Source organism: Myotis nattereri, assembly GCF_964212035.1.
Source record: "Myotis nattereri genome assembly, chromosome: 2".
In the NCBI taxonomy this organism is placed as follows: domain Eukaryota; kingdom Metazoa; phylum Chordata; class Mammalia; order Chiroptera; family Vespertilionidae; genus Myotis; species Myotis nattereri.
The window spans coordinates 141,670,897-141,690,648 of NC_138076.1; the positions used below are offsets into that span (position 1 = coordinate 141,670,897).

Sequence of the window (19,752 nt, forward strand, 5' to 3'; positions counted from 1 at the left end):
CGGCAGCCAGGCAGCTTGAAACTAACATGAGGCTTGCTTGCTTCAGTGACAGAGGACTCCAACGTACCCTGCCTGCCACTGCAGGCCTCTGAGCCTGCAGTTTCAAACATTGTAACAAATATAGACGCTAAACAAAACCCCAGAAACCAGCTTTCAGCCAGCTGGGATCTCAGAGCTGGAGTTGATACACAGTTTTGATTATAGAACCTAAACAAACCAGATACCTGCTTTCAGGAGCAGAGGCCTAAGAGCTGGAGCCTCAGAGCTAAAGCTGGCCCAGAATAAAAAAGAAAAAGAAAATAAGGAGCAGTTGGGAGCTTCAGTCCCAGCCTGAAAACAGCCCTCAGCCCCTCACCCAGACTGGCCAGGCATCCCAGTGGGGACCCCCACCCTGATCCAGGACACCCTTCAGGGCAAACCAGCCAGCACCCACCCATGCACCAGGCCTCTATTCTATATAGTAAAAGGGTAATATGCCTCCCAGCACTGGGATCAGCAGAGCTGAGAGGCTTCCCGGCACCAGGATCAGTGTGACAGGGGGCAGTGCCCAAACCCCCTGATTGCCCTGGGGCTCTGTGTGTGACAGGGGGCGGGGCCACAACCTCCCTATCGGCCCTGATCTGTTCTTGACAGGTGAAGGCGTCCCAACCCCCTGATCGGCCCTGTTCTGTGCCTGATAGGGGGGAGCTCCCCAAACCACTGATCACCCTGCAGCTTTGTGTGTGACAGGGGGTGGTGTGCCAACTCCCCTATCGGCCCTACTCTGTGAGTGACAGCGGGGAGCTCCTCAACCCCCTGATGGGCCCTGCTCTGTGCATGACGGGGGGGGGGGAGGGGAGCTCCCCAACCCCCTGATTGACCCTGCTCTGTGAGTGACAGGGGGTGGCGCCACAACCTCCCCATCAACTCTGCCTTGAGTGTGACAGGGGGCGGTGCCCCAGCCCCCCAATCGGCCTTACCCTGAGCGTGACTGAGGGTGGCATCGCAACCTCCCAATCCATCCTGCTCTGTGCATGACAGGGGGCGGTGCTCCAACTCCCCAATCGGCCCTGCTCTGAGCCCGACCAGGGGCTGCACCTAGGGATTGGGCCTGCCCTCTGCCACCTGGGAGCAGGCCTAAGCCAGCAGGTCGTTATCTCCCAAGGGTTCCCAGACTGGGAGAGGGCACAGGCTGGGCTGAGGGACCCACCCCCCCGCCCCCCTGAGTGCACAAATTTTTGTGCACTGGGCCTCTAGTTTTATATAAGGGACTTGGGCAACAGCAGATTTTAGTATGGGGGTCCTGGAGCCAATCCCCCACAGACACAAAGGAGGACTTAAGAACTTATATGCATATATGCATAGCCCATGAACACAGACAATAGTGTGGTGAAGGCCTGGAGTGGAGCAGGAGCCAGGTAGAGGGGGGAAAGGGGAGATAATTGGAAACATTTGTATTTCTCTCAATAATAAAAATAAATTTTAAAAAATTATATGCAGAATTACCACTGCATGGGGTCAGTACCAATAACCACTTAGATGTTTAAGGTCAACTGTATTTACAAATTGAATCCTGAAAGGCTATGAGGTTCTTTCTATGGAGTATGCAAACTAAAAATTCACACACATCCTTCTTGATGTCATATTACTAGTGCACATGACATTTCAAAGCTTGATACTTCTTGGTGCATAATTATTCAAATTTTCTCCATATACAAACACCACACCTGGTTGTCAATAAATAATTCCACTTTAATGGTAAAGTAATAATTTAGACAGATACAGGGTGCACATTTGCAAAAAAATATATGCAAGCTGGTTTACAAGCTAAAGGAACAATAAACCAATAGAAAATACATCATCCAGTTAAGTCCATTGACACTAAGTACTTATTGTTGGGGCTTTACAAAGACTACAAAACTTTTCAGATGATTTATTTCACTGTTTCTGCCTATTTACATGATATGTTACATCAAAAATGTACAAAATATAAAATGTATACAGACAAATGCTTCACAAACTAGTTTAAGTTGTAAACTAGGTGGACCTACTGGGATGTATTGCAGGAATTTGTTTATGATCATGTTTGGACTGTGTTTCTCAAAATGGCAGGGAAAGATTAGCAATTTCCTTAGGTCACGTATGATACGAGGGTAACTAGTCACTCATCCAGCTACATATATCGATGTTTCACAACGGATTTGATTCACGTTTGGGGTTTTCAACGTCAGGGTGACAACTCTCTGTGCATAAATGCAGCTCCGATTTCCCTTAGGGAAATAGCACCGTGTGGAAACTACAGATTCGGTGACACTCTGAAAACTGCACAGACGGCTACTGTTATTGTTCTAGAGCAACTGACCCACGGTGGTCGCAGAGAGTAGCACCAATTATACGTCCTGAAAGAAACACAGTTTCACACGCACAGAACAAGACTACACCATGGCCGAGCCCTTGGGTCTGATAGACTTAACACCTGTGCGCAGTGGTAACTTCTGCGATGACTCCAGTCCGCTCTCACGCACTCTCTGTAAAGCCTGCCATGACAGATGCACTGTGGGGCATTTTCACTTTTCCAAAAATGCACTGGCTTCATGTACAGTTTCGAAGCATGCTCACTCTAGCACTGACAGCTCCTGCATAGTCATAACAACTGTAAGTACAGGACAAACACACCAGGTAATAACAGCTTTGAGGGTTTGCATTCTGTTATTTGTTTGCAACGTACAGGAAATCTCAGTAAGTGAAACACCTCTTAACACCAACAGGATAAAATACAATTTTGTGTGTGTTCGTTTTGATTTGTGCAAGTTTTAAAAATTATTATTTACAATACCTACCCAGTAGACTGTGCAAATCTAACCTTTTACAGTATCCACGCCTCCTCTGCCACAGTGATGTCACTGCTCAGTGTTCTAGAATGCCGACTTTCTCATGTACACCAATAGCAATCGAAACAACATGCTGAAAAAACTAATAATAATAATAATAATAATAATAATAATAATAATAAAGAACGGGGGGGGGGGAGCCAAATAGTTGTGCTCATGCTGTATCTAGTGCTTCCAGCTCTGCTGGGAAGGAATTCAACATCTCCCGCCTCCGGAAACTCTCTCACCTGGAACCGGATGGAACTTAGCCACATGTCTTAGCTTTTAAGTGATGGTTGGAGAGGGTCTCTGGGTTACATGGATACTTGAGGATAGGCAAAGCAATCTAGTCACAAGGAAAAAATACTGATCTTTCTCCTATCCATTTCTTAGAAAAACAAAAAGAGCTCTAGAGATGAGGCTACTGTGTTAACTGCTGTTGCTTGGTTGCAAATGAAAGACAGTGGGAATTACCAATGGTTTAGGACTGAAACTGTTGTAGAAATCTGTTTTAAGGCAGCGAGACAGCACCATAGGAAATGTTCCTTCTTTCACTGAAAAGGCTCAAACAAATAAAGCCCTAAGCAAGCCTTTTGTCAGTGTTGACGAATAATTGGTATAAAACTCTTGTGAAGGGGATGGGCAGGTGGCTTAAAAAGACCCCAGTGGTAAAAACAACCTTATAAAACCGGTGACTCAGATACTGACAGTTGGTGGAGCAGGTCACGAGGACATGAGCTCAGGAATGAGTTGGCACCTCTCCAGCTTGGCCACGGTAGTGCTTTTCTGGTGGTTGCACAATTCCGTTTGTGCTTACGGGGGACTGGCCTCTCGGCCTGGTTTTGGAACGGGGTGAGCGCACAACACACACACACACTACTGGAGCCCTGTGCCCAGCACCATGTGGCATGAAGGAGGCTGGACGGGTCAGAAGAATGAACCCTGCTTGGGGAGGACCGTTTGCCAGAGGAAACGAAATGAAGGGACAAAACAAGGTCTGTATTGTAAACGTTTAAAGAGGAAAAACACTAGGTCCAGTTTGGCTACCCCATGTGCAATCTATTCAGTTGCCCTACCGTTAGGGTCCCTTCCAGTTGAGTAAGGGAGTCTTACATCACTCCACAGATAGAAAAAGGCCTAGAAATAAAAGAAGGTGAAGTTTCCATTTCAATTTAGCATCTTGGCGGCTCAGACTTGGTTCTGCTGCCTCCTTGGAGACCATGACTCTGGGGCAGGACCCTTGGTAGGTGCTTTCATACTGGCAGTGGTTTTAGTGAAAATACCTTACTTTTTAAACATGTTTAAAAAGCATAGTCTTTCCCCGCAACTTTTCTCAGAGGGTAGATTCAAGAGCCGAATCCAAATTGTCTTCATGGTGGCTGGTGCTATCGCTGTCGAAGCTTTGTGTACCGGAGTAATTGGCTGCTTCTTGGAGTTTCATTAGCATATTCATCTGAAGAAAAGAAAAAGAGACATCGGATGCAGGCAATGATGCATTGAGGAAGCCAGCCCCATAAAACATGAGGCCCCGAGCCATACAGAGGAACTGTCTCATCCCATCCAAGTGAAACGGGAAAACGATTTTAGATTTACTCGTTGCCCCTGGCTCCTACACTATTTCTCCCAAATATGACTACAACACCAAACCGTAAGGACAAAATAAAGCCTCGAGATCACTCTTTTATTCGGGGTTGTGAATGAATCCTGCTCCAGCAGGGAGGCTGGGAAGGAAACTGTATCACAGCTGGACATCTGGGCTCATGGCTGGAGAGTGTGCCAAGCTTCCCAGCTTTTTGGCTGGGAGAAGCAGAAAGCACTGAATGGCAACTGAAAGTCGTGAGTGCTCCTACACACACAGACGCACACGCAGGCAGGCTCGCACACGCGGTCCCGAGAGAAGGAGGGGGTGGCGTGGAGTGGAGCCAGCTGCTGCACGCAGCTCACCATCTGCTGCAGGGGACCGGCCTCCCGAGGAGGTGACTGAAGGAAGCCGACCATGAGTGTTTGAAGAGAGAGAAGGAAACAATCACTGTCAAGTTTCTGTTGTTGAGTTTCTGGCTGAAATATGATTGATATATCACTGACAACAAAAACCACCTTCTGGAACAGCAGCGGCTGTCCCGAGTCTCCCAGCCATATAGGACAATGGCAATATTTGTTCCAGTAAAAGGGACATAGGCAGGAAGGCACCCGGGGAGAAAATCAGGTAGCATTTTCATGCATTATAAAATAAAAGGCAGCCACCTTGCTTGGCTTTCCATGGATCTTCAAATCCTTTGTTAGAGAGGGAAGTAAGAAGAAAGATTGTTTACAAGCGAATTGTAGAGAAACAGTTCAATGAAGCATAGAGAAATTGGCACATGTCTTCAGGAGGTAGTGGACTTGTTTTCTTATCAAGGGTTTCTATAAATTATAATAATCTTTATATTATTTAATGCACACTCATTTTATTAACTTATAAAATCATCAAAGTTGTTCTTTTTTTTTTTTAACATAGAGAAATAGGCAATCTGATTCCATAGAAAGCTAAAAAGGAATTCTGTAGTCATATGCCAGGCTATGACTGCTGTGTGCTCCGTGTAAAAATGTGTGTTCAGCAACAATTCCTTTCTGACAAAAAGGCGACAGTTATAGCATATTTGATATTATTTTAATATTCTTCAGGAAAATAGTTTTCAATATAATTTTTGGTCTAACTCTGAATTTATTAAATAAGCTACATAAAAATATGAAAGCAGAGTAGTTGGTGATAACCTCTTGAACTCAGGAAGCCAAAAAGCCAAAATGTCTCCATCAACACAGTTTTTTCTCTCTCCCTCTCTCTCTGTCTCTTTCTCTGTCTCACACACACTCCCTGACCTTCCTGTACATCATAGCCCCTCCCTCCTGTCCTTGGTCCATTCCTTCCCTGTTAGTAGATGGCTCGCTCTGTGTTCAAGCACCTGGGGAAGAGGATTTGTACAACAGATCTCTGTTTTGAGCACCCTCCTAATTTACTAAGAATAGAAATAGTTAATGAGGTCTGTTTGAAGGGTCATAATGCTATCTTAGTCACAGATGTTTGAAATCACTCCAATGCTTTAATTCCTCCTGCCCTCTTTGTTCTAATCCCACTGATCCTATATAATAAAAGCCTAATATGCAAATTGTTTGACTGGGTGTCCGACCTGGAGTTTGACCGCTCACTATGACATGTGCTGACCACTAGGGGCGCTGCGAAACAAGGCGGGCATCAGCAACGCGACACCGGCAGTGGGCGGCAGTGGAGACACTGCTGGCCCCGATGAGCCCCGATGAGAGAGGGACCATGGTGGGATGGTGGAGCAGGTGAGTGGGTGGTGCCAGACCATGGCGGGGTGTCAGACGGGGCTGCAGGGCTGCAAGGCTGGGGGCTCAAGCTGGGGTTGTGAGCCTGGGGGTGCAAGCTGGGGCCCGATCCCCACAGGCCACCCTGAGGGACCCCACCTGTGCACCAATTCAATCACCGGGCCTGTAGTTTGTATATAGTTTCCTAAACTCATCGTTTTTATTATACCGTTCCACAATGTTTCACCTGCTGTATCCTTAATTTGAATATCCTCTGTCCAACCACATGATGAACTCCTATTCATCCCTGCAGACCTAGCTCAAGCATCTCCTCTTTCAAGCTTTCTCCTAGTCGAAACTTCCTCAAAGGACTTACAGCTTTATATAGCATGTACTTCTATCACTATTTTACTGTAATTTAGATAGATAGATGGACTGTGAGCTTCCTGAGATAAAAAAAATGATAGCTCATTGATCCTCTGATCACCAAGGCTGAGCCCCAAGTACATACTTATCACATATTAACAACTGTAGAATGAATAAGCTTGTTGATAACTAACACACATTATATTTTAAAAATACGGTGAGCTATGCCAAAAACCTGCATCTTTGTTTGGATTGAAAAAATACTTCTGACATTAAATAGTAGATTTCCCCCTAACATTTGATTTAAATTGGACTGCAAATATATTTTTATCCTACATTAATAATTATAGAAATATAGAGAAATAAAAATATTTACTTTTGTACAAGAATGTACCTGATTCAAAGAATTATTTTTAGATGGTAAGTCCTTTGCCTTGTAACATGCCCTATATCATAACCCCTCAGTTCTTCAGATACTTAACAGATTAGGAATCAGGGTATTTTTTACCCCAATTTTCACTCAGTATGGGAGACCCTGGATCTCTTTTCCATATACCAGACAGGAGCACTCAGAGCCAGGGAAAAGAGTGTTAATGGAGTTAGTTGAAGTCGAGGGCATCCCCTAGGGGACCCATGCTCTACAGAGTAACTCTGAAAATAAACTTTAAAAACACTTCTCCTTATCTGAAATAGGCACAGTACATGAAAATGTAAGGGTAGAATGAAATTTATAAAAATTCATGTGAAATAACCCATTATTTGTGCCCTAGGGCTTATAGTTACTCTATTAAATTTTAACCATTCTGTCAGTAATTATTTAGTGTATAATCACAATTATGCTAGATTCAAATCAATTCCGCCACTACTGTTAACTTATGTATAAGCTAAAGGGTCAGGTCCCTTCTATATAAATGCGAGTCCAGGTCCTTATGTAGTAAATAGTTTAGGTCAAAAGTCCTAAATAGGAGAGCCCTGAACTTCAGAAAGTCTAGTATATACTTCTGTGACATTATAGAATTCTTTGAAATTGTATGCAAAAGTTTGTGTGTGTATGCATCTTATTGGGAAAAGAATATTGAAAATTTATCAGATTGTTCAAATGTAACACCCAAAACATTAATAATGATAAACTGAAATGATGATGATATATATGTGTAGGGGTTGTTAGTGTAAGTGCTCCATAAATATCAAGTCATTTTATGTGATTGGATATATAGTTATAGGTTATGATTTTAACAATTCCCTTTTTATTTGTTTTAAGTAATGTAATGGTCTATTTCATTATGTTTTCTTTTTGTACTAGTATGCATGTCCAATAATCTCTTTAGTCATAGAATGGTAAGCCAACAAACACATTACGTTTAATATCATTCTATAGAAAATCATCTAGAATAAAAAATAAATACATAAAAATAAAGTCTTTTCCTAATAATACCATGTACTTAATATCTTCAGAGTATTCATACTTTGGAGTTTTACCAACTTTTGTTAAGCCAGCCACAATTGTAAATTGAATAAGGCAGTGAGAATAACATCCCGTTGATTTCTAAGTTAGTTTATTCTTTACTGAAGGCAACAGAAAACGAATTTTAAATTTAGTCAGACTAGAAGATATATGTAAAACTAGAGGCCCAGTGCATGAATTTGTGCATGGGTGGGGTCCGGTCAGCGGGAGGTGATGGGCGGGGGGGGGGGGGCTCATGGAAGGTTGGCCAGTCCCGCCCTCAATGGGAGTGACAATTGGGGGCGGGACTGGCTGTGGGGAGGGGTTGTAGGAGATTTAGGGGGGCCGATCAGGGCCCCGATCAGGCTGGTTGGCCATTCAGTCTTTCTGGTCACTTGGCTTTTATATATATAGATATTCTTTAGTTCTCCAAGTGTACATTATATTATTTTATTTTTGTTTCTTATTTAAGAACAAAATTCATTTTTTTAAATACCAAGTGAATTTAGTCATGCAATCTAAAAATTTAATTATATTTTTATAAAGTTTTATGCATAACAAGAGAAAATTATGGTCATAAAGTTCATCCTGCTTTCAGTGTTTCTTGATTATTTTTAAGCATACATGTTTGGTCTTTTGTTTTAAGAAATTCAGCCAATGAAAGTGGGCCAAAGGAAAAATAGTTAAAACTGAGTATCAATTTCAGAAAAATCCCAAATATTACCCAAGACAATTATTGTCTTTGATGTAAATGACTAAATAATAATGACTATACACTGTCATCAAGATTTTATAGGAAGAATCATACATCAGCTTCTTACCAGGGGATCCCCCTCTGTGTCAGTCTGTGGAATGTGCTTTGAGGTTGTGGCTTCCTTAGTGGAGATGCAACCCTCATACCCAACATCTTCTGGTCGCAACTGAAGTAATGCTGGGCCCCCCTGAGGCAGAGATGCTGAGCTCCATGGGTAGGTATCAAGCACCCACTTCGAGGGATCTTCCCAAGGTGCCCGTTTCCCATACATCTAAAAGAGGATCACATACTTAGCGCATATGAAATGAAACTCAGAGGGAAGGTAGGGGTGGGTGGGGAGAGATTAACCAAAGAGCTTTTATGCATATATGCATAAGCCATGGAACAGACAATAGTGTGGTAAAGGCCTGGTGGGAGATGGGTGCAGGGTGGAGGGGAGCAATAGGGGAAAAGGGGGACATCTGTAATACATTCAACAATAAAGACAAATTTTAAAAATAGCAATAAAAATTAAAAATAATAAATAAAATGCATTTTTATTTAGTAAAAAAGGTGACTACTAATTGAGTGATTCCTTTTCACACTGAGTTTTTATGGGCCTTTCAAGGGAATTACTGTTCACATACAATTTGTCATACTGTAAACCAGGGGTCCTCAAACTACGGCCCGCAGGCCACATGCAAATACAAATATTGTATTTGTTCCCGTTTTGTTTTTTTACTTCAAAATAAGATATGTGCAGTGTGCATAGGAATTTGTTCATAGTTTTTTTTTTTTAAACTATAGTCCGGCCCTCCAACGGTCTGAGGGATAGTAAACTGGCCCCCTGTTTAAAAAGTTTGAGGACCCCTGCAGTGTAAACATATAGCTGTCTACATAGCTCCATAGCTCACTTTAAATTTGAAGGCTAGACAAAATCAAGCTAAATATAGGGGAGAGATGATCAGCATTTGGGGAAGACTGTGAAGGAGGTTTCTTTTCACATGTTGAAATGATTACTCACATTTATCTTTTTAAAAAACTACGTTTTTATTGATTTCAGAGAGAGGAAAGGAGAGGGAGAGAGATAGAAAATTGATGAGAGAGAAACATCAAGTGCTGCCTCCTACATGCCCCCTACTGGGGATTGAGCCTGCAACCCAGACTGGGAATGGAATTGGTGACCTCTTGGTTCATGGGCCAATGCTCAACCACTGAGCACACCAGCCAGGCATACCACATTTATCTTTATTAGTAATTTTACAAACCAAAAAAAAACCCCTCAAAGTTGAGAAAGAAAAGTTCCAGTTATGGAGAATTGAATAAAGCTATGCTAGACACTGAGTAGAGCTCTCTACTAAAGTGTACTTTGGAAGGATGATTAATGAAAGAAAAGAGACTTCTTTTTTTCTGTTTAACTCAATGTTACTGAGAAAATAAGAATACTTTCTCTCTGATTAGCTGGTTTGGCTCAGTGGATAGAGTGTCGGCCTTTGGACTGAAGGGTCCCAGGTTCGATTCTGATCAAGGGTACATGCTCGGGTTGTGGGCTTGATCCCCAATAGGAAGTGTGCAGGAGGCAGCCAATCGATGATTCTCTCTCATCATTGATGTTTCTATTTCTCTCTCTCCCTCTCCCTTCCTCTCTGAAATCAATAAAAATATTAAAAAAAGAATACTTTCTCTGATAACCATTTTCTTTAGATTAACTTCATCTAATAATCTCGTTTCCTGTAAAAACTCTTTTTAGATGTTTACTTATGAGGTCACTAGTGAAAAAGGAAAACAAAATGGAAAACAAAACATCACCTTTGTGAGGACACATATGGAGGGAATAGTCAATAATAAAACGGTGATAAAACCTGGCTAAAGTACTGGCACTGGAGTAGAAGAGAGAAGATGAATTCAAGATGTTAAAAACCCTACTTGGCAGGGCACACTGAGGAGACTGTAAAAATATGTAAGGCCACATGGGGAGAGAGAGAAAAGTTGCAATTATAGAGCAGTAATGTGGGGACACCAGTTCTCTAATTTCCTTCCAATCTCCCCGTGATGTGCTTTCTTGAGGCCAATCCTGGTTACCAGGTGTGTATTTGGTCCCAGATGGCATACTATGGGGTGTTCCGTGTGACTTGTTGTGGTTCAATAAGACAAAACAATGAGGTAAACAATGAATCCTTGGAATTGTCTTTTGGGTTTCTCCTGGACAAGATATACGCAGTGTGGCAGCCTTGCCTCAAAAAAAAAAAAAGGAACCAAGGTTCTGGAATCTGCATGTTTCCTTAGGATATGATGGTGGGGGTAGCAATCATTAGATTTTTTAAAAATAGTTCTCTTGTTATGGAGCAGTTGTTCTTTTAATTAAAAACTTACTTTATAGAGGATATAAATATAGGTTGCTATATAACTTAAGCTAATTGAAGAAAAATGTGTAATTCTTGGAAAGCAAATGTCATAAAAATGTTATGAAAGTCTAGAATCAACTGATGCCAACCTTTAAAATAATCATTTAGGGCAGCAACATAGGAGGTTTCCCATTATAAAGGTAAACAAGCCTGATTTTGTATTTTAGAATTTAACAGATTTAAAAATAATTGAAGAAAAGATAAATTTAAATATTCAGAAAGAAAAGAACTCGTTGACATTTCCAGAAACCTAGAATCGCCAGAATAAAAACCAGGATCCTCTGCATCACTGATGTTTTTCCAACTAGAACATCTGGCAGAGAGTGCTGCCCATGTGGTTCTTCACCAAAGCATCAGCCTTCATTTAAAAAGATATTTTTCTATTCCTCTCAACTCAGAATTTCATCTTTGCAAGCAGGCTTAGTTTCCCACCTCTTGCTCAAGGCTCCTTGCAGCAGGAGTGAGATCTAAGGAAAGGGTCATGACATTCCTCTCCTTCCCGCTCCTCCGGAAGACATATACGGGCCACTGAGGAGCATCATCTGCCAGTGGACTTCGGGCTTAGTACAGCCTTCCCCAGCAAACAGAACTGTCTACCACCGCAGGGCTTTCCTTTCTCATCTTTCCCATGTGCTGGACTTTTCTCCCAAACTCCTTTCATCACAGTTGATTCCGCATTCACACTGACCTACTGCTAAACATCCACAACCACAGCGAGACACTTGAACATTTTTATCCCTTTTACAAAAATAATTTTGAAATATCTTTCAATTTTAGTTGGGAAGCTGGTATTACTTTTCTCCAAATGGAAGCTTTATGGAATTATAATTCTCAGGATAGTGTTTTATAAATAATATTGATTTAAATATTTAAAAAATGCATGCACTTTAGAGAAATGAGATCTAAGCACTCTAATTGTTTTAAGGTTTTTGAATTATTGAAAAGCTTATTTTTCTTTCTATGTCTTAGCAAACACATGAAACAAGGAGCATTTCAGATGTAAAAACATGGGTAGTAGCTCATTAATACTCAAAGTAGCTAGAGAACAAACAACTCATTTAAATAATAAGTTTTAAAATGATTACTTCTAGAATATTATAGGTAAATTTTCATAAACATATTTTTGGGTATAAATGAGGGAAAGTGAGAGACCCAACTTACATCTTAGGCAGCATATTTTTAGAGGAATCCTGAGAAGTGATATTTTATATTGAAAGAATTAAAACTTTAGGTATAGTTTTTATTTTACTTTCTTAGAGCCACTTTCTGGTTTTTATTAGCTCATTTCCTTAAAATTATGAAATTAGGTTATTTAAATCTGGAGTTGAACCAATTGACCGCATTGTCTAGGATCTGAGGGGTCAGAACATCCCCATAATATTTGTCATGTACATCAGAACCATCATGATAGTTTTAAATACTGCCATGCCATGCTAGTTAGGTGAGGAGGACATGAAGATCGAAGGAAGTAAAATGAAAGAAAACAGATAACCAATCCCTTGGACGGTAAAACAAAGACAGTACGGTATTGCAGATGACAAAATACGGAAAGCTATGTCTTAATTCTGGTAACAGTTATAATAATCAAAATAATCATGCCTAAGCAAAAACTGCCTAAACCTTGGCTGAGTTATTGAAAAGAAGATTGGATTCTTCTATAATGAGTTAGCCAATTATGTGACACAAAACCTAACATTTCAACCTTGAGTTTTGTAATTCTACAATTTCATGAAATTTCAACTCCAATTTAAGGAAACAGCAAGACTAATGGAAAAGGGATAGTATGTTTTGTTGAAGAAAGAAGGTTTTCTTGTTAGTAACACGTCTTGACCTTTTAGTTAAGAGTAAATAGAAGGGCTGGCCGCAGGGCCTTAGAGAGGAATAGCAGAGATGGTGCTAAACCAACTTGTCATAGAACTGCCTTAGGACTTAGAGCACTCCCTCAAAAACAGTACAGAATCTTGCAAGTGATGTTAATGGGCTTCAACCAATAAAGCATATTAAAAACTGGGGACTTATAAGCAAAGACTACTTGTTGTAAACTATATAATAAAAGAATAAATGATCAAGGTTCATGTAAACATGCCTGATTTATAAGATGTCGAGCTCTGCAATTATGGGCTACTTAATAAGAATAGTCTGAAAACACCCATGGCAATAAATTTGGCCTTAAATGTGTAGTTGTTGAAATAATTGGGCTTTCTCTTTCTCCTAAATATTTATTCTCAGAACAGGCAAAAGTATTATATACTAGTTGCTCTTTAAAAGCTTACCACTATATTTATATTGTTCATGTCTTTAGTTTTCTCCATAAATACCCAGAGAAATGAATGTTTTTGCTTTTAAATTAATGATTTTTTTAGTAGTATTTCTTTGCATGGATATACCACAGTTTGTTTAACCACGTACTCACTAAAGGACATTTGAGTTGTTGTCAGTTTTGGTGATGTTGAATAATGCTGATACAAACATGTGTAGATTTTTGTGTGAACAATATATTTCATTTATCCAGGAAAAATATCCAGAAATAAGTTGTTGGGTCATATGCAAAATGTATGCTTAACTTTAGAAAAAGCTATCATACTATTTTCCAGAGTGGCTGAACTATTTTGCATCCCTACCAGCCATATGAATTTTTTTCAGTTACTCTACATTCTCCCCAGCACTTAATATTGACAGTAAAAACACTTTTAAAGCCATTTCAATGGGTTTGTAGTGGTAGCTCACTGTGCTTCTTATTTTATTTACCTAATGACTAGGGATGCTTAGTATCTTTTCCTGTGCTTAAATTAATGATGATTTTAAAACAGTAAATAAAATTGAGTACCTGAAGACCTTCTCTTACTGCCTCCAGAATATAAGGTACCAAAGAATAGTTCCAGAGATCCATGAACCACACTCTAGAACCTTCTACATCCATGGGGCAAGAAAGGAAAAGTCGGGGACCTGAAAAGAAACAAATAACAAAATATTATTGAGAATAATTGTATTTAACAATATAAACACACATTTAGACACAATATAGGGGGAAGTAATATATTTCTTGAGGATTCTTAGAAAATTTTAATGTTGGCAAGCTTGATTACTATTAAAGTATATTTTACTAAAGACCTAATCTCCTTTGATCTCCCTTTTCTTTTTACATTAAAAACTTAATAAATGACATAATATATTAGAGTTAGGAGAAACCTTAAAGGTCATAATCTAATCAACCTTGCCTATTTTACAAATAATGAAAAGTGCTGAAAATGAATTTCCAAATATAAAATATGTCATTCATTTTTCTAATCTACACTGTCTTTATTGAGTATGTCTTTATGATCCATAACAATGGAAAATGGACTTTTATGCATGCAACATAAGAAGATACATAAAAAAACAATGTACACCAACTACAGAGAAATAATTCAAACAATTTTGTCTTCATGAAAAATATAAAATACATGAATTATCTATAAAATATCTAAATTATCTCTAAAATCTTCTCTCACAACTATATTTGATATGTGCCATTAGCTAAAATTTGTTTTCAGCCTGATCGCCCCTAACCACTCGCCTGCCCACCTGATCATCCCTAACTGCCTCTGCTTGCCTGCCTGATCGTCCCTAACCACTCTCCTGCTTGCTTGATCGCCCCTAACTGCTTGCCTGCCTGCCTGATTGTCCCTAACCCCCTCTGCCTTGGCTCCTGCCTTGGTGGCTTCATCTGGAAGGATGTCCAGAAGATCGTTTGGCTGCCCAGTCTAATTAGCATATTATGCTTTTATTATTATAGATGGTTATCTGATTTTTAGAATAGCTGTCTATTTTAAACTTATTGGATCTCAGTAATATCTTAGTAAACCACAATTGTCAGACAAATTGGAGATCCAAAACTTAGAAGAAGGCAAACTTTCAGAAGAAAAGAAAGAAAACAAATCTTTGGAAGCTTGAAACACATTAAGCTTCACTTGTTCTTTTCTACCATCCAATCTGGTCATCTTCACCATGTAGTTCCTAGCAAATGGCATATTGCAATTTTGCAACTCACCAATGGTAACATCAGAAGAACTATGTGTTTCCAAAAAACTGTTGAGATGATGCCATGTCTTAGGGATCCAATCTATAATTTTGACTAGGTCATTATTGCGGATGTTCCTTTCAATTTCTATCTCTATTAGTTTCCTTCGAAGATATCTACCTAAGAAGCCTTTCACTGGTTCAGTGTGGTTTGCACATAGTACCCACCTATAGAAAGAAAAGAAAAAGAGAATCAGAAATCTTTACATAATTAAATTTTAAATCCATAATAATCATCTTTCCAATATAGAGTTCCTTTGTCAATTGGTGGCCACATTTTAATAATCAAAGGGGTGAAGAGGTGTATTAGCATTAGAGCTATTATGTAGCTAACTCTTCTTTTTGAGATGAAGAGAAGCTCCTGTGCCTCAGAAGTGAGTGGGAGTATTCACACGGAGCACTCTTCTGCCGGAGAATCACAAGTCCTAAAACAGGAACTCTTCACATTCCTCACACTTAGGAAAAGTGCTCTGCTTCAGCTAGTGACAAAGTGAGCAGGAAAAACATTTCTTTTCTTTTCTTTTTTTTAAAGAAACACTTCTGATTACAGGTTGAGGATTCTACAAAGTCTGCTTGAGAAAGAGTGTCATACGAAGTGAGAATTATTTTCACACCACAGGTCACCACAGGCAGGGTCTGTCAATGCACAAAAGGAAAAACAACCACAAAAACAAAGAGAGAAAGACAAGGAAAAAAATAAAAACACCCTCCAAACACCAAAAAACAAAGCATTCAATTTATCTTTACCTGAAATTGTGATGCAGCTCTAGATTTGGTGATGAAGAAACTCCCTGATTCATTGTTCCAATAATATATGGACTGGGGGGAAAAGAGAGTAGAATATGCAGATGTACTGACAGTAAAATAGATTAATATATTAAATTGTCTTAGAAAACAATTTAGATAAATGTGATTATTCCATATATAATTAGGCTTTAAAAGGGCAATTTTGTAATGTTCGGTTGCAAAACGACAAAGATTATTGAACTGGAAATTAGGATTTGGTGTTGTAAGTTCAGCTCTCGAATTCTGGGCAAATCATTTTCCCTCTGAAACAGGAAATTTGGACTGGAAATGCAAAGTGTTCCCCTGGGCAGGATGGCTTCCCAAGAGCTCTTTGTCCATTGGAGTTGAAGAATGAAACCATAGATGGAGGATGGTATAGCAAAGGTGGGGATTTATTGAGAAACAAGCACAGACTCCCATGTGGAGGGAGGCAAAAAGTCCCACAGCACAGACTCCCATAGCACAGACTCCCACATGGGGAGGGGGTAAGGGTCTCATGGAGTCCCTTTTTCCAGGGTTTATAAAGGCTGCAGTTTTTGTGCCTCAATATCCCCTCTGATTGGTCACTATTCCCCTTTGATTTGGTCACTATAGCAACTCCTGAGCTCAAGCCTCTGTGAAGTACTTGAATTCCCTCCTTCTCCTTTATTGTTCTCCTATTGTTCTGGGCTTTTCATCCTCCCTCTTTGAATGAGGGGCTTCCTTCCCTTTATTCTGTAAATGTGAACCTTTTCAGCTCCCAACTTCCCTTATCTCATGGAAATATGCCTCCTGTCACTCCCAGCTCCCTTGTCTTATGGAAGCATATCCTTTTGCAACTCTGTAGCCCTGTGCTTTTTTCCATGGACCCCATAATTTTAAAATTTCCTAAACCCACCTATTTCACCCCTGAAAACTCCTTTCAGCTCTCTGAGCCTAAGTTTATGCATCTATACAATAAAAAGATTAGACAGAAAAATCACACTGGTCTCATTCCACTCTAACATCTTATGATTCTCATGCTTATAATCAAATTCATTTATTTTCCCTCTTTTATTATTTCACAGTTATTTTAAAGGTTCTTAATAGCATGAAAGAATTTGTATCTTTGTGTCAGTATTTATTAAGTAAATACTGACAACATCTATATTTAAAGATAATATCTATATTAAAAAATTAAAAAAAAACTCTAGCAGAGATTAATTAGAATACTTGCACTATTAAAACTAATGCTTATGTTATTGCACTTATATGTCTTTTTTTTTAGAGCCATGCTAGTGAGTCTTAAGTGGGTTTTCAGATATTTTTATGCTCTATTTCAACCTTTCCTTTCACTTTAATAGTTAAAAATTACACTCATTAATGGAGAGAGGTACATCTGAATGTACTAAATTTGCTTCTATAGAAAAGTTGAATTTAAACGTTGATATGGACTAAGAATGAAAGCAGAGCTCTAAAGACTCATTCTAGTTCTTCATTCTCCTGACTCAAACATTCTATCATTGACATAGTCTCCCAGACCTCCTGATTATTTGCTGATGCTAACATCATCAGGCAAATCATGTTCCCCTAAACATGCCTGGGACATAGTTATTGAATGAATAAGTAGATTTTCTAAGAAATACATGGAGAATTTTTTTTAGAAATGTGTAATATTAATGAAGGCTTCTCAAATTAATGACACCTGTATAGGTCTTAAGAGGTATAAAGACACAAGAAAGCATATTTGATCACATTTTTTTTTATGTTTCATCATTCAAAATATTTCATAAACATACCATTTGTTGTATTTGCAGTTGAGGAAACCATTGAAGATATCACTCAAAGAGCCCACGTGATGGAGATTATCAAGGATTATTACAACTGGGAGCTCTACACCATTATTGTCAGCACTGCACTGTTCAGCCAGGCTAGCTAGATACTGTTGCAATTCCTTTATAACAAATAAAGAAAACAAACACGTCAATGGTGTATTTTATACCACTGGTGAGAATTTCATATTTTATGAATAGCAGACTTCGTCTTCCATCCAGATTCTTTGATTAGCACTCATAGCTTGGTCTATTGATAAAAAACGTATTTTACAAAGCCAGTATGAAACACCCAAAACAAATATACAACTGTAAACAGCAAGGCATATTTCTCAGTTGTCTTCTTCCCCATGAAGAGCAAAAAGAGAGTTCCTGATATGAGTTCTTAGGATAAACTACAAACATTGAGACTTTCTCCTTGTTTTTGAAATGTCAATGATAAAAGTGGATTTTAGCAAACCTTATAATTACAAGTATGATTACAAAATGGCACCCTTAAACTTACAAATACACTCTAAATGTTTTCATTCCAATTCATTTCAATGGGGTGCATCTGAAAGGGCTGCCCTGAAATTCAGATAAACTGTGGTTATTTATTTACTTATTTCTAATATGCATGCAGCTGCTATAATTATAAATAAAGACAAAACTTACTATATTTCACTGGGTTGGTGGACATTAGCATTTGGCATTTCTTGAGTTTCTTGGTTCTTTTACAGGCATTATTCCTTTCTAATAGCTTTTAATCTAAGTAGGAAAACCAGTTCACTGATTGACTGCTCTCACAGATGGGTAGGCCAGGAACATAATTAGGTTTCTTAGAATTATCCTAATCAGTAAGAACATTTCCATAATATTTGCATATTTACAATGACATTTTCAATTTGTAAGTCTTGCTCAGGGTTAAACACAATTCCATGATCTCTATTTCTGGCAGCTAGGTAAATATGGGAACTGCTCACCCCAGAGGCAACTCACTCTGTCTGTAAGACCACTTTTAAAACTAAATGTAGAAAGGGATAAATGACAATAACCTGGGTTTTTGAGGCACTTAATAATATATTCAAGTTCAAATATAAAATTTATTAAAGAACCAGTATACTATTTACCTTATATTGAACCAATTACAGAGCATATTGCCAAAATCAGAGATTGCAGTAAAAGATGTTTAAACTGGTAAATAGTCTGGAGAATTTCATTTACCTTTTTTATTTCAATAATCTAGCTATAGTGAGTCATTCATTTATTTATAAAATATGCAGACTACTCCATTTTGAGTTTATTTCTGTGTGTGGTGTAAGTTGGTGGTCTAGTTTCATTTTATTTTTTGCATGTACCTGCCCAATTTTCTCAATACCATTTATCGAAGAGACTATCTTTACGCCATTGTATGTTCTTGCCTCCTTTGTCAAATACTAATTAAACATAATGGCTTGGGTTGATTTCTGGGTTCTCTGTTCTGTCCTGTCAAACTACATGCCTGTTCTTGTGCCAGTACCAGGCTGTTTTGATTATAGTTGCATTGTAGTATAATTTGATATCTGGTTTGTGATCCCTCCCACTTTGTTCTTCTTTTTAAAGATTTTGTTAGAGCTGTTAGGGGTCTTTTTTGGTTTCATATACATTTTTGGAGTATTTGTTCTAGATCTGTGAAATATACCATTGGTGTTTTAATAGGGATTACATTGAATCTATACATTGCTTTGGGTAGTATGAACATTTTAATGATATTAATTCTTTAATCCATGAACACGGTATATACTTCCACTTGTTTGTATCTTCTATCTTTTTTTTTTCAAAGTCCTGTAGTTTTCCAAGTACAGGTCTTTTACCTCCTTGGTTAAGTTTATTGCTAGGTATTGTAATTTTTTTGTTACAATGGTAAATGGGATTTTTTTTTTTTTAGTTTTCATTTCTGAGAATTCATTATTGGTGTATAAAAAAAGCCATTGATTTTTTTGGGTGTTGATTTTGTATCCTGCTACATTGCCAAGTTCACTTATTAAATCTAGTA

General features: G+C 38.9%; 1 protein-coding gene across 1 annotated transcript in view; it reads right to left on the reverse strand.

Moving 5' to 3' along the window:
* Positions 1-3,848: 3,848 nt before the first annotated feature.
* NAV3 (neuron navigator 3) overlaps positions 3,849-19,752 on the reverse strand; it is a 350,115-nt gene continuing 334,211 nt past the window's right edge. The window contains exons 33-38 of the mRNA XM_081083380.1: positions 17,706-17,860; positions 15,910-15,981; positions 15,134-15,330; positions 13,931-14,049; positions 8,787-8,990; positions 3,849-4,302 (exon numbers count right to left, since the gene is read on the reverse strand). Of these exons, the coding sequence (XP_080939506.1) occupies positions 4,183-4,302; positions 8,787-8,990; positions 13,931-14,049; positions 15,134-15,330; positions 15,910-15,981; positions 17,706-17,860 (867 nt within the window). The 3' untranslated portion in view covers positions 3,849-4,182. The remainder of the gene's footprint in view (positions 4,303-8,786; positions 8,991-13,930; positions 14,050-15,133; positions 15,331-15,909; positions 15,982-17,705; positions 17,861-19,752) is intronic.